The following is a 13,213-nucleotide window of genomic DNA, read 5'->3' on the forward strand; positions in this document are numbered from 1 at the left end:
CTGTACTACAACAACCTCATTAAAATGGAATTTGGTTCACGGCAAGAAACAACATTTGCTCATAGAACTAAAGGTTAGTTCTAATAACTTTCATTAAGAAATCATGAGGTAAAGACAAATTTAAGTCCCATAGGAATGTCCCTTTGTGATATACTGTGGTCAGCTCTGATGTCTGGCTACACCCCAAGAATGTCTCTCTACGCACACTGAGACTTCCACTGTAAACTTTTTTCCTAACAATGCAACAAACATAACTTTCAGACATTTCACACTCAATATTTTTGACTTCAGAAAGACCCCCCAAAGTCCATAATCTCTAGCGATTTGTGATTTAGCAGAGGCAAGGATTTGATTTCCTGGCCCCAAGGCTAGCATTCAGCAAGTCTCACAGCCAGAGCAGCATGGCAATGAGGCTTTGCTGTTCTCTGCTTGGCGACCTTCAGTGAAGAGCCAAAGGAGCTGCTTCCACTGCTCAGTTTAATATCGCCTCACAGAAGGCCTGGGGCACAGGGAGCTTACAGGCTGTGGCGTACATGTAAACCTGCAGGTTGACCAAGGCCTCAGGACACATAGCTGTGTGCCAGGACCTGGCCTGGGCACCAAGCACCTCACCTAGGCTGCCTATCTACCACAACCCTGTGGGGCACCACTGCCATCCCCATTGTACAGAAGAGGAAGTCCAGGCTTAGGAAGCTTGAGAATTTGCCCAAGGTTCATGACGAGTGAGCGGCAGGGACCTCTGTCAAAGCCTGACTGCCTGCCCATGACATTCCAAAAGCTGCCTCTTTCACAGAGCTCCCACAGTAGGGGTCTCCTGCATTGGGGTGCATGAGTAAAGAGATAGCTGTGTACCCTCAGTGGGAAGGCCAGTCATGCCTGTGCAATCCATCATTCATACCCCAAGTGTGTACAATGGGGCTCCTGAAGAAGAAACAGCAGGAAAGGGCCCCACCAGGCCCATTCCTGAGGACAGTTACTGGGCAAGTCAATTCAACACCAGCTGGTGGCCGGGAGGGATATGGGGGGTAACAGTGCTCAAATCCTGGGGGATGCAGGAGTGCTCCCATGAAAACAAAAGTTTAGATCTAAGGAGGGAGCTTCAGCCAGGCAGTGGCTCAGGAGCAGTGACAATGGTGGTGCAAAGTCCTGGATGCACATTCAGAAAACTACAGGAAGGCCACAGTGAAAGGAAAAGGGAAAGTGTCAAGAAGGCTTCAATAATCACTAACAAGAATGCCAAAGATGTCCTCAGAACCATTCATTTGTATAATAAAAAATATTGTAGTTCTAGAACTTTCCACAATTGAACTAAGTAGTAGTAATATTGCCTGGTAAAGTACTTTTCTTCTCAAAGCCCAGGACACCCAGGAGCATGTGACCATTCATTCACTGCCCTGACTTCTGGCCAACAGGACCAGGGCCACAGCACGGCCTTTCTCCAGAGACTGGTGTTCCCATGGCCATCCTATGACGGATTTACTATGCCTCATGGTCATTACTTCTCACAGATTGAAGGAGATCCAGAATAATACTATTTGTTTTTTAACAAAGGGGATCTAAGTTAAATGAAAAAGATCTAAGTTAAAAGGAAAAAAATAAGGATTCGCTCATTCTGGTTAATGGGAAGGCAGGTATATGCTTTATGATCCTTTGTATTTACCTGTACACTAGTAATACTTTCTAATTTTTTATAAAGGACATAGAACTTGACAGTGACCTCACTCACAACTCTACATGTTCCCACTGACCGACTCTGTGCACACCTCCAAACGGCAGCACCACACTGAACACTCACAGGCTGCTGTGTTGACCGGCCCTGGCTTTTGAGGCACCTTGAAAACAGGCAGCGTGTCTGCTCAGGCTCAGCCACCAGAGCCCACACACTGCCTGACACAGGGCCTGTCAAATGGACCATGAGCTCTTCCACCCGCTTGGCACCTGGGTGACAGACGTGGGCTAGAGTCCCCTGTGTCAGACGGGAGCGATGCTAATGCGCTGAGATGGTTGTTATGGGCCTAGCCTGGCACCCAGTAGCTGCCTAATGCACACAGGGCTGAGTTCTGACCCGTCCTGAGGCTTGTCTGCTGGTTGTCATCCACCTCCCTGTCTTTGTGAGCAGAGGGCATGGCTGTGGTTCCCATCTGTTCTCCTGGGCTCTGCTGGTAGGCTGGTCCCACAAGGGGCTGAGCTGCAGGCACTGGCAAAGAGAAAGAAAAATAAAACGACAGACTTGAAACTTGGCCAAGCAACTGAGAAGAACACAAAGATACAACAGGGAAAATAAAAACACTGGGGAGGCAAAATGCAATTTATAAGATAAAATTAATCTATTGAGCTGCCATAACAGGACATAAAAAGCATAAATATACTGCGGCTTGTCTGAAATGGTTTAAGTCCAGGCTCTCAAAAAACTATGAGTGAGAAAATGAATTCCATCAACTCATGCCCACTTTTCACAGAGAGAGGCCCCAGGGTCTTTTGGGAAACAACCTGAGCAGCATCTGGTTGAGACCCCTAATATCTCAGCAAGAAAGGAAAAAAACCTTTCTGTAGCCCCCACATCCCTGCACAGTACTAATTATCTGCAGCTGCCCCCACCCCAACTTGACAGGATGCTCCCAGAAGGCAGAGGTTGCATCTGAGTCACAGCTCCTACTAGTGTGAGGGGCTGGGGACACAGCAGGTGCTGAGGACTACTCATTGCATGCATGAACAGATGCCTAGATGGTGAAAGAACGGATTGACAGAAGGTAGGAAAGGAAGGAGGGAAGAACAATTCTGCCCAAGCCAACCTTCCTTGAAACTTCAACTGTGGAAAATCCAAGAGAGAACCTAATGTAAGACATCTCTGGCTGCAGATTATAAAATCTACAGAAGTATCATAGACTAGGCTTCAAGAAAGAGGAAAGAATGCAGACTTTGAATGCAGGCAGGCTGCTTGGCATCCAATTCCGAAAGCTATTAACTGTGGGACTGTAGACAAGGCACTTCTCTCTGAAACTGCTGCCTCCACTTAAGAAAGAGACACTGTTGGGAGGATTCAGTTGGCTTGTGTACTTATTATACATAGCAGGGCTCAACAAACAGCAGGTGCTCATTTTATTAGCACCACAGGAAATCCAAGCCTCCAACACCTCTCCGACCCATCTCTGAGAATCCCCTGATTGGACACGATCTTCCCCTGGTCTCACACCCTTCTTGGCAAAGACCATCAATCTTTTCTCTGAAAATTCATCTCACCCATTTATGCTAAGTGGCCCAGGCTGTCCCTGAGGACACTGTTTCTTCTGCAGGCTTCCCTGTAGTAAATTATTCACCCATCTCTGTACCACGGATCTAGAAGTACGTAAGTACTTCTGCTTTTCACTGCCACTTCCAGATCATTCTGTCTCTTCCCCCCAAAACTCCAACTTCAAAGCTCATGTTGCCAGACCATGCTGCTAATCTTACCTTACTGTAGCCATCCTTGGTCATCTGCTGGTTTACCAGATCCCTGGAGATTTACTGATAATTTGGCTCCTGGCTTCCCTATTTCTCTGTGTCTCTTGACAGTGCAATCTCCCAGAGGTGTCTGTTCTTGGTGTCAACATTTCTCCTCCATTCTCCATGGTAATCCAGGCCAATCAAGACCCACACATTCCATAGAAACAGCTCTTTAAAGCCCCTGATGTCAAATCCCAAGGTCCACCCTTGATCCTTGTCTGAGGCACCCTACTAGGAATGTCTGACACAGCTAACCTCTCTCTACTCACTTTCTGAGGTGTCATGCTCTCTTCGCTCCCTACCTCACTGGGTACTTACGTAGACTCACACAGATCCTGAGGCAGTGATGTAAAACGCTACTTATGTGCTGACCTTACCCTTCTGCAAGAGGACTCCCAGCATCCTTAGATTCCCAGAGGGCACCTAAAGTGCTTCCTCCAAGTCTCTGGATACTGAACATTAGGCACATTTTTAACCCAGGGACTCTTCCCCAGCCCCGCAATGGCACCCAGGAGACCAGAGGCAGCAGATTCAAAGTGAGTGAGGAGGTAGGTCTCTTCTAGACAAAGATACGAGGTCACTAGGGTTCCAAATCTGCTCCAAGATGGCCTGGAGAGTCCAGAGAATCCTCTAAAGGGGACATTCACTTTCCTATTTTGTATGCCTATGGCTTCCAAAGACAGAGCCAGGCCAAGATGCCCAGCTTCAACACATAGCACAACTGGGCACCTGCACACAACTCCAAGTGAAGGCAGCAGAAACCCAAGACCTAAGAGCACTACAAATCCTGTTTACCCAGATTCCAGGATAAAAAGAAAGCAATAGATTTATCTTCTGTATTGTTTTCCTCCATTATATATTTGTCAAGAGTTAAGAATAGTCACTGCAAATCATGAAATTTATACTAAACAACAAGGTGGACACTTCAGGTAGCTCTCCGGGCCATCTGGTTCATGGAGAAGGTGCTTCTCCTGGTGCTTACCATTCAGCAGCATCGGGTCAGGCATTGGCCTCCCCTCCATCATTGCCTCAGCCAGAATCAACTTCTGGTGCAGTTGCTTATTGCGAGTTTTAAACTCCTTCAGCTCCCCCTGCAGCTCTAGGATCTGGCCCTGTAGCCGAGCTATCACCCCCTGGGTGGCGGGGAGATGATACATATTTCCTAATGACCGGGATGGTTTTATGAGGATGGGCAAGCGGGACTTCTTAGTATCCTGGGGAAAAAAAAAAAACACACACACACACACAACAATGAGTACACGACAAATGCACTTCCTTTGGTTGCATGGTTGACATCCTCATGCTAATTCTATAAAGTAGTTTCCAACTGGCTGCCCAGACTTCTGGATCCTATAACGGTATCTATGTCAAGCTTCCCCAACACCCTCTCAGGCAGGGCCCACTGTCTCCCAGATGACCCAGATGCTCCACGTGTGGCAGTTCTTTTTCTAACACAATCTTCTGGAAAACTTTTTTTTTTTTTTTTAAACCCTATTTCCTCTTTCTCGCCCACTCCTAGTGTAAGCCAATCTGCCTTCCCCCTACTGCTGGGCCACCAGAACAACCCCTTATGCCAGGGGCTACTGAGTCTCCAGCTGGGAGCTCCCAAACTGCTCATCCTGGGCATCTTCATTTGCAATGCCTTACAAGCTGTCCAGGGTCAACTGAAAATTCAACTCTTCACTTCCACTACACTGTGTTCCCAGGTCTATGCCACTGTCTTACTGTCTGTCTTGGTAAATCACATGACCGTCCACTTACTGCACAATCCAGACACCTGGCATCATTTTGAAGCATCTCTTTATTCTCATCATGCACTTTCTTCACTCACGGGGTTCAGAAAATTCCAGCAACTCCGTTTCCCTCAACTCTTTCAACTCTTCCCAGCCTCCACTTCCACCACTAGCTTTCCTGGGCCACAGCCTGGGTGTCCTGAATGGTCTCCTGCGTTTACCTTTGCTCTCTCTATCCACTCTTCATGTTGCAGCAAAAAGACAAGCCTGCTAGTCTTCTGCTTAAAACTACTGTAATTGCTTCTCGGTTCTCTTACGACAAAGGTCCAAGTCCATACCACAGCCTGCAAATCCTGCAGAACCTGCAGTCTGCATCATTACCCATCTCCCACTCTACCCCACTCTTCAGCCACACTGACCTCTGTCGATTGTTCAAAATGCACATTCCCCTTGCACCCCAGGGCCGTAGCCTACAATGACTCCTTTGTCTAGAATGCTCACTCTTGCCCATACCCACTTCCTCCACTTACCCTAAAATCATTCATCAGCACTCAGCTCAACGTGCCTTCCTCAAGAGAACCTTGATTTCCAAGACCAAGCTGAGCCTCTCTGTTATACAGTCAGTGTCCCCTATAATTCTCCTCGGAGGAAATGAGTAGTCTCATTATGATTTCATGTTCACTATCTTCTGCACCGGCCTATAAGCTCCAGGCTGCACATATCTTGGTCCCCAGCTTCCAGCACAAGAACTAGTTCATGGTAGGCTCTCAACACTGTGGACTGTACATACAAACTATAACTGCAGAGGCCCAATGAGGTATCTTTCAAGTGGGGAATTTTAACATTCCCAAAAGCTGCGAGAGGAATTTGAGTCTAAAATACATGAAGAACTAACATAACTCAGTTAAAAAAAAAAAAAAAAAAAGCTCAATTAAAAGATGGGAAAAACATATCAATGTTTATAGTAGCACAAGAGCTAAATAGTGGAACAAACCCAGATGCCCTTCAGTAGATGATGGACAGGGAAACTTTGGCATACATACATAATGGAACATTACTCAGCATTAAAAGAGAATAAAATCATGGCATTTGCAGGTAAATGGATAGAGCTGGAAAATATAATGCTAAGTAATGTAAGCCAATCCCAAAAAAACAAAGGCAGGATGTTTTTTTTGATATGAGGATGCTGATTCATAATGGCGATGGGACTGGGGGATGGGAGGAATGGAGGAACTTTAGATAGGGCAAGGGGGTAGGAATGATGGTGGAATGAGTTAACCATTCCAGAAAATATGTCTTCAAGTGCACAAATGCTAAAGCCACTCTCAGACTGGAATGATGGTGGAATGAGTTACCCTAAATACATGTATGAAGACACGAATGTATATGTAATATGAAATGAATTGCATTCTGCCATCATGTATAATTAGAATAAATAAATAATTTAATTTTTAAAAAAAGATGGGCAAAAGACCCAATAGATATTTCTCCAAAAATGTCATACAGCTAACTAATAAACTCATGAAAATATTCTCGACATCATGAGTCATCAGAGACACGTAAATGAAATCATAATAAAACACCATCACTTCATATCCATTAAGATGGTTATAATAAAAAAGATAACCAGTGTTGGTGAGAACCCAGAAACTGGAACCCTCACACACTGCTAGGAAGAATATAAAATGGATGGGGTTGCTCAGAAAAAGGCCCAGCAGTTCTTTAAGAAGTTAAAGAAGGAGTTACCATGTGACCCATCAATTCTACCACTAAGAAGACACCCAGGAGAAATGAAAACATATGTCACACAAGAATCTGTACATGAAGAGCAACATCATTCCTAATGTCCAGGAAGCAGAAACAGCTCAGATTGCATCAACTGATAAATAGATTAATAAAATGTGGCACGACCATATATTAGAATACTACCTGGCAACAAAAATAAATTAAGTACTGATCCATGCTTCAGCATGAATGACCCTGGAAACATTATGCTAAGTGGAAGAAGCCACATAGTGCATGATCCCATCCATATGCAATGTCTAGAACAGGTGGACCTAGAGTCAGTGGTTACCTAGGATTGGGCGTGGCTGGTAATGAGTACAGGGTTTCTTTTCAGGTTGACAAAAATCTAGCATGCAGCCAGGCACAGTGGCGCACATCCGTAATCCCAATGGCTCGGGAGGCTGAGCAGGAGGATTACAAGTTCAAAGCCAGCCTCAACTTAGTGAGATCCTGTCCTAAATAAAATACCAAAAAATAGGGCTGGGGATGTGGCTCAGTGGTCAAGTGCCCCTGGGTTCAATCTCTTGTACCCTCCCCCCAAAAAATCTAGCATTGATTAGTAATAGTTATACAACTCTGAATAGACTTAAAAATCATTGATACCCTTATTTAATTCCTAATAAACTGTTCATTTGTTTAAAAAAAAAACCACTGAAATGTACACTTTATTTTTTTTAGAATCTTTTTTTTTTAGTTGTAGGTGGACTTTATTTTATTTTTAAGTGGTGCTGAGATCGAACCCAGTGCCTCACATGTGCCAGATGAATGCTCTACTGATGAGCCACAACCTCAGCCCCTGAAATGTACACTTTAAATGGATGATATATAAATTATATGATATATGTGAATTATATCTCAATAAAGTTGTTAAATTTTTTAAATGGTGAAAAAGAAGGTACTCAAAAATTTAAAAGGAAACATTTGGCACCTGAGGTATGAAGAAATCACCAAAGTCCTTCGGGAAGAAGGAACAGTAGGGGCCCTTCTTCTTGCACACTCTGGGGTGTAAAATGCTTTCAAACAGTCTCCCATGCCCCTCAAGTAAGCGCTGCATTCTCAGAGCTCATGGGAGAATAGAAGGCATCCTGCCTATTTTCCAGATGAACAGCTGAAATACCAAACACCTATGTTTGTCCAATGTCAAACCACAAGAAGGTACAATGATCAGGCTCAAATCAGCTCTTCAGTCCCCAGCGCTCAGGAAGTGAGATGCTTTCCATCTGGCATTCCAGGAAAGAAGACAGAGGAGGTGAGGGGACCACTTGGGAGGAGGCTGTTGCCTCAACAACAATGGTCAGAAAATACCAGTCATTTGTCTCCACCAATCTCTATTTTTGGTTCCAAATCTGTGTGTCATGTGGCAGCAGAAAAGATATCTTCAAGTACACAAATGCTAAAGCCACTCTCAGACTGGAAGATGGCATCAGTCAACCTAATGCCAGGCCTAAAGGAGTGCCACAAAGAGTGCTACTTATGGACTCCAAACACAGTCCCACCTTCCACCTAAATAGCCATGACATACTGGAACTTCTTACTTGGGAATGAAAGAGGACAGGAGCCCAGGCACTGTGGGCTCCTACCAGGTACAAAGTGCAGCCCTAGGCATGTGCAACACCTTGCCTCACTCTGCCACCAGGCCAGCCCCAGGGTCTAGGTCACACTGTCCCATTCCAGCCACTGAGAGAGGTCAGGTGACTTCCCACCCCAAAACTCAACCAGGTAAGTGGCCAAGCTCAATGCAAACACAGGGAGGCATGCCCATAAAGCACACCCACTCAGCCCTGACTGAACAACCAGGAGGACACCAGTCTCGGTCGGCCTCGGCTACCATGATGCTCCTCATAACAGGAAAACAGAGTTTGGCCTAAGCCATGGGATTATCAATTTTGTGGCCACCAAAGTCACAAAGAAAATCACTAGCGTTTCTATGCATACCCTGAAGCCACGATGGTGACAGGAGGAACGCAGGTGTGTGATGCAGCTCTGCGGCCTCTATGAGCCGACGAGCTCACAGCCTCTCACCCCACCTGCCCGCTGAGTCACTCTGCACGGTTTTCTGGACCTTATGATGCCAACATTTCTTCATAAGTAAAATGTGCGTGATACCAAACTCACGCCCTTGTGAGTAGATAAAACAAGATGAAACAGAATTTGGCACAATCCCTGGTATATATAGCAGATGACAAAAATAAACAGTTTCCCTCCTTTTGAAAATAAAAGCAAGAAGTATAATTTCAAACTAAAAAAAAAAATATTTAATGTATTTGGGGAAATTAAGTCCATTTAATTATCCAATTTTCCTGAACACAGGATGGCATCTCCCACACAATAGAAAGAAAGCAAATGAAAAACAACAAAACAAAAAAAACTACCTCATTTTCCTAATATGCAGGTACAAACCAAAGGAGCTGGGGCAGGTAAGAGCATTTCTATTCTAGCCAAATTGCACAAATTTGCATTTTGAGTACCATTAATATAATGGCAGTAGGTTGGTTTTTTTTTGTTTTTTTTTTTTTTTTTTGGTCTCTACTGATATCTTTAGAAAACCCTTTTCTAGAAATTACAGTTTTGGTGCATAATTTAAAACAATCAAAAGCAATTTTGCTAATGATATATCTAACTCTCTTTGGTATGCACAAAAGCAGTAATTTAGTGGTCAGAAAATAAACTTAATTCTCCATTCTGATGCTATGAAGCACTGTGTACAGTGGATTTCTCTGCTACAAAACATCCGTCAGAAGTAAGAATACAGCAGTCTACACTGGAGCTCTAATAGAAACCCGACCTATTTCCCTCTCTACCAGAACACATCTCCATGCTACAGGGATTCTCAACCCCAACCTTCTCCCACGGGGGCTGCTGTCCAATAGAACATTGCCAAGAAAGTCTGATTCTGAACAATCTGGCATAGCTGACTAATCTTCAGAGAAGCTCAGGGAGAGTCCCTAAGTAGAAGGGAAACCAACATTTAGAGACCTGCTCATCAAACCAGACCCCACCATTTCAAGCCACCATGGCTGCCAAGTAGCTTGACCAGGGAGGGGGTTTGGCTGTGCAGTCAGACACAGTGTAAACCTCAGCTCAGCCCTTAAGCACTGCCACACCTGGGCACTCAGAACCTGGCTTCAATAGAGAAAGCTCTCAGAACAACACCTCTCCTATAAAAGTCCTCAAAATAAAAGCCAGTTCTCATCCTTACTCAAATTTGGAGTACTACAACTTCACTGCATCCTATAAAAGGAAATGTCCATGGGGGAAAGTGTCCTCACAGTGGACTCTCATGCACCCACTCTAAGAAGACATGTGAAATGGTATGAAAGAGAACGCCTCGGACAGACGTGCGCCTGTGATTCCCTGTGGGATTTTTCTGAGGAAAACACCAAAATGCCATGCTATACAGATAAATGAGATAGTGCGGGGGTACAGGAGAGATGGGGGTGGGGATGGCGGGAGAGAGGGAAGATGGGAACACTAAGGAGGACCCAGGCCTCCAGGTGTAGGCCAGGAGCGGCCCAAGCAGGGGGAGATACCAGATCGTCTCTTCACAAAAACAGGAAAATGGAAGTAATCTTTCAAGTTTTTGTTTGTATAAAGTAAATCATAATTAATGTTTGCACAAACTTACTTTGTGGCTAGCACAGGGGCCGGAGAGGGGAGTGGCCTGGTGCCCTGGCGGCTGGCACCAGGTCTCTGGCTGGGGCTCAGCATTCAATATGGTGCCAGATGGCTTCTCTCCTCCTCGTCGGAACCCAAGCAGGTCATCCTCCTTGGCCACAGTCTGCACTGAGGCATCCTTGAGCTCCACCTTGGCCACTTCGCCTGTCTTTGCCAGCTGATCCCAAGTCAATTTCTGTTCATCATGTGGCTTGGAGAATGAGCTGGCTTGGACGAAAGGTTCAAGTTCACCTCTTTGCTGAATGGCCACTTGCTGAAGTGTCTTCTCAGTTTTACCATCAAGGTGTTTTCCAGAAACTTCCTGCTCTGCCAAGCATATTCGTTCCAAAAGCAAGTCACCTAGCATTTTCAGAAGGTCTGGCCTGTTTCTCCAAAGGAAAGGAAGTGGGAGAAATAAGCTTCCTGCTACACCTTGGCCCCTACCCACCTTCCCAAGTTTCCCCCACTGACTCCTACCCAGATTCTGCCTACATGAAATACAGTGAGTCCCCAAATATGCCAGGGACCACACCAAGCATTTATCCCGTATAACATGACAACACCCAAATAAGACAGACATGACAACATCTAACTCATGGGTAAGACATGAGGTACACGGCAAGTGAGCAGACTGGGCCCAGGTCGGATCATAAGGTGCCCCACCCTCCCCATATACAGGGTTCCCAGCCCCACCCCACAGCCCTGACTCCATTCTTACAGCCAAAGGCATATGTGGCTTTGGATGAATCTTACCAGCCTGGCTGGTCTATGGGTGACCTGATCCATCTTGGTGCAAATAGATACTCAAGGAACAGATATTAATGAAGGGACGTTTCACTGACATGCACACAGGTACAGATACAGGTTAGAAAGTACCTTGCCTTTGAAGGCGGATAAAAATGGCTTCAGGAGCTGGAGGCATAACTCAGTGGTAGAACTTTGCTTAGCATGGGTGAGGCCCCAGGTTCGATCCCCAGAATCATATACCCACAAAATAAAATGGTTTCGAATTCTAACTTCATGGTTTTTTGAAAGGAAGACTGAGTGTCTCTCCATAGGATAGCTATGAGGACAAAGCAGTGTAGTGTCTGGTTGGCAGATGCTTTCCATACCCCTTGCCAGTGTCCTTGGCCCACCTCTGATTCAGTGGCAACTGTGTGAGCAGTTCCTGTGGACATAGGCAGTCCCATCTTGAGTGCCCTCTGGGGCTCTTTCTGAAACCTCTGAGCCAGCCAGCAAGGCAGTGTGGGATGGCTGACACCTCTGGGAGACCCTCAACCCATGGGGCAGAGAACCCGTGACCCAGGCTCCATCCTTCAGAGGTACAACACAGGTCATACTGTCCCTTGGGAAGATGCCCAGTAGGATGGGCCCCCACTGCCCAGCAGTCACCAGATCACTAATGTACCTTTCCTGGGTAGGATTTCAATCCTGTCTCACTCTCCCTGAGCTCTCATTTCAGCTCCCTGGTGCCATATCCCAACCAAATCAGTTGTACCCAAGTCCATATCCCAGGGTCTGCTTTCCAGGAAACCAAAATTTAGCTATCCTGAAGAACACCTGGAATGGCACCGGCATGCAGCGGTTTAAGAAGCCTCCTTTGTGTTTCTTGTTCCAGCCACTGTAACAGACCCTTGACATACAAAACCACAGTAGGGACTTAGATTGGTGTTAGAGGCAGGTGTTTAGCAAGGGAAAGTCACTGTAAAGTCCACTCAGGGTGTGGGGACAATGTCGGAGGGGGCTTCTAAAGTCCAGGAGAGTCCATCCAGGGGTGGGGGTGCTGGAGCAGTCTAGGAATGGACAAGATGATAAGCAAGGGGGCCTCTGAAAGGCCTGCGGTGCGGTGGCTGCTCACACGTGTGTTTGGAAAGATGACTAGTTGATGGGTAAAGGACAGATTTCCTGTCAAAATGGTGGAGTGAGCACATAGGAGTTCCTTCTACTCCAGGGTGACTGCAGAACCAACAGCAAAAAAGAATAAAAGAATTTTTCAAGATGCAATTCAGGGCTCAAAATCAGGATTTTAAAAAATGGAGATTAGAAACAGAGGAAGCAAAGCCTGAAAAGGGGGCTAGGATGGTGCAGAAAGCATTGGAGCCAGGAATGCAACTTGCATGATGAAGCGAGAACCAGGCAAATGCCCAGGGCCCTTAGTAAGACCCTGCAAGACCAAGCCGAGGCACCTCAAGCCCACACGCAGGAAGAGGAAAGCCGGGTGCTGCCTGTACAGGCAACCTGAGCTTGCACAGGAAAGCCATCACTACAAGAGACAACCCTGAGAGAGAATTCACACCCAAGAAAATGGAAATCACATGGCAATCTGAAGACTTCCAAATAAGAATGTGCAAATATGGAAGACAAGAGAGTCCTAAGAGAAGAGGGAGGGATGAGACTGAGGTAGGGAACTGTGGAGGAAGGGAATGGAGAGGTGGCTCCAAGGTGCGGGCATGCAGCTGGCAAGAGAAGGAAACAGGATGGGCCTTCACTATATTACTTCTTATTCTTCTTCCTTGGTTTCTCCATCCTGCCAGTTTCAGCAAAACTCGTAGACAAGC

At 45.9% G+C, this 13,213-nt stretch overlaps 1 protein-coding gene across 7 annotated transcripts in view; it reads right to left on the reverse strand.

Annotated features, from left to right (window-relative positions):
• Cdk5rap2 (CDK5 regulatory subunit associated protein 2) overlaps nt 1-13,213 on the reverse strand; it is a 180,148-nt gene that overhangs the window by 47,869 nt on the left and 119,066 nt on the right. For 4 of the 7 annotated variants that reach the window (XM_021723477.3, XM_021723476.3, XM_021723474.3 and 1 more), the window contains 3 exons: nt 10,627-11,044; nt 4,466-4,697; nt 2,066-2,197 (listed from right to left, as the gene is read on the reverse strand). In XM_021723477.3, coding sequence (XP_021579152.2) covers nt 2,066-2,197; nt 4,466-4,697; nt 10,627-11,044 — 782 coding nt within the window. The remainder of the gene's footprint in view (nt 1-2,065; nt 2,198-4,465; nt 4,698-10,626; nt 11,045-13,213) is intronic. The other 3 variants (XM_078048082.1, XM_078048081.1, XM_021723475.3) reach the window with 1 other exon arrangement.

Source organism: Ictidomys tridecemlineatus, chromosome 4, assembly GCF_052094955.1.
Source record: "Ictidomys tridecemlineatus isolate mIctTri1 chromosome 4, mIctTri1.hap1, whole genome shotgun sequence".
In the NCBI taxonomy this organism is placed as follows: domain Eukaryota; kingdom Metazoa; phylum Chordata; class Mammalia; order Rodentia; family Sciuridae; genus Ictidomys; species Ictidomys tridecemlineatus.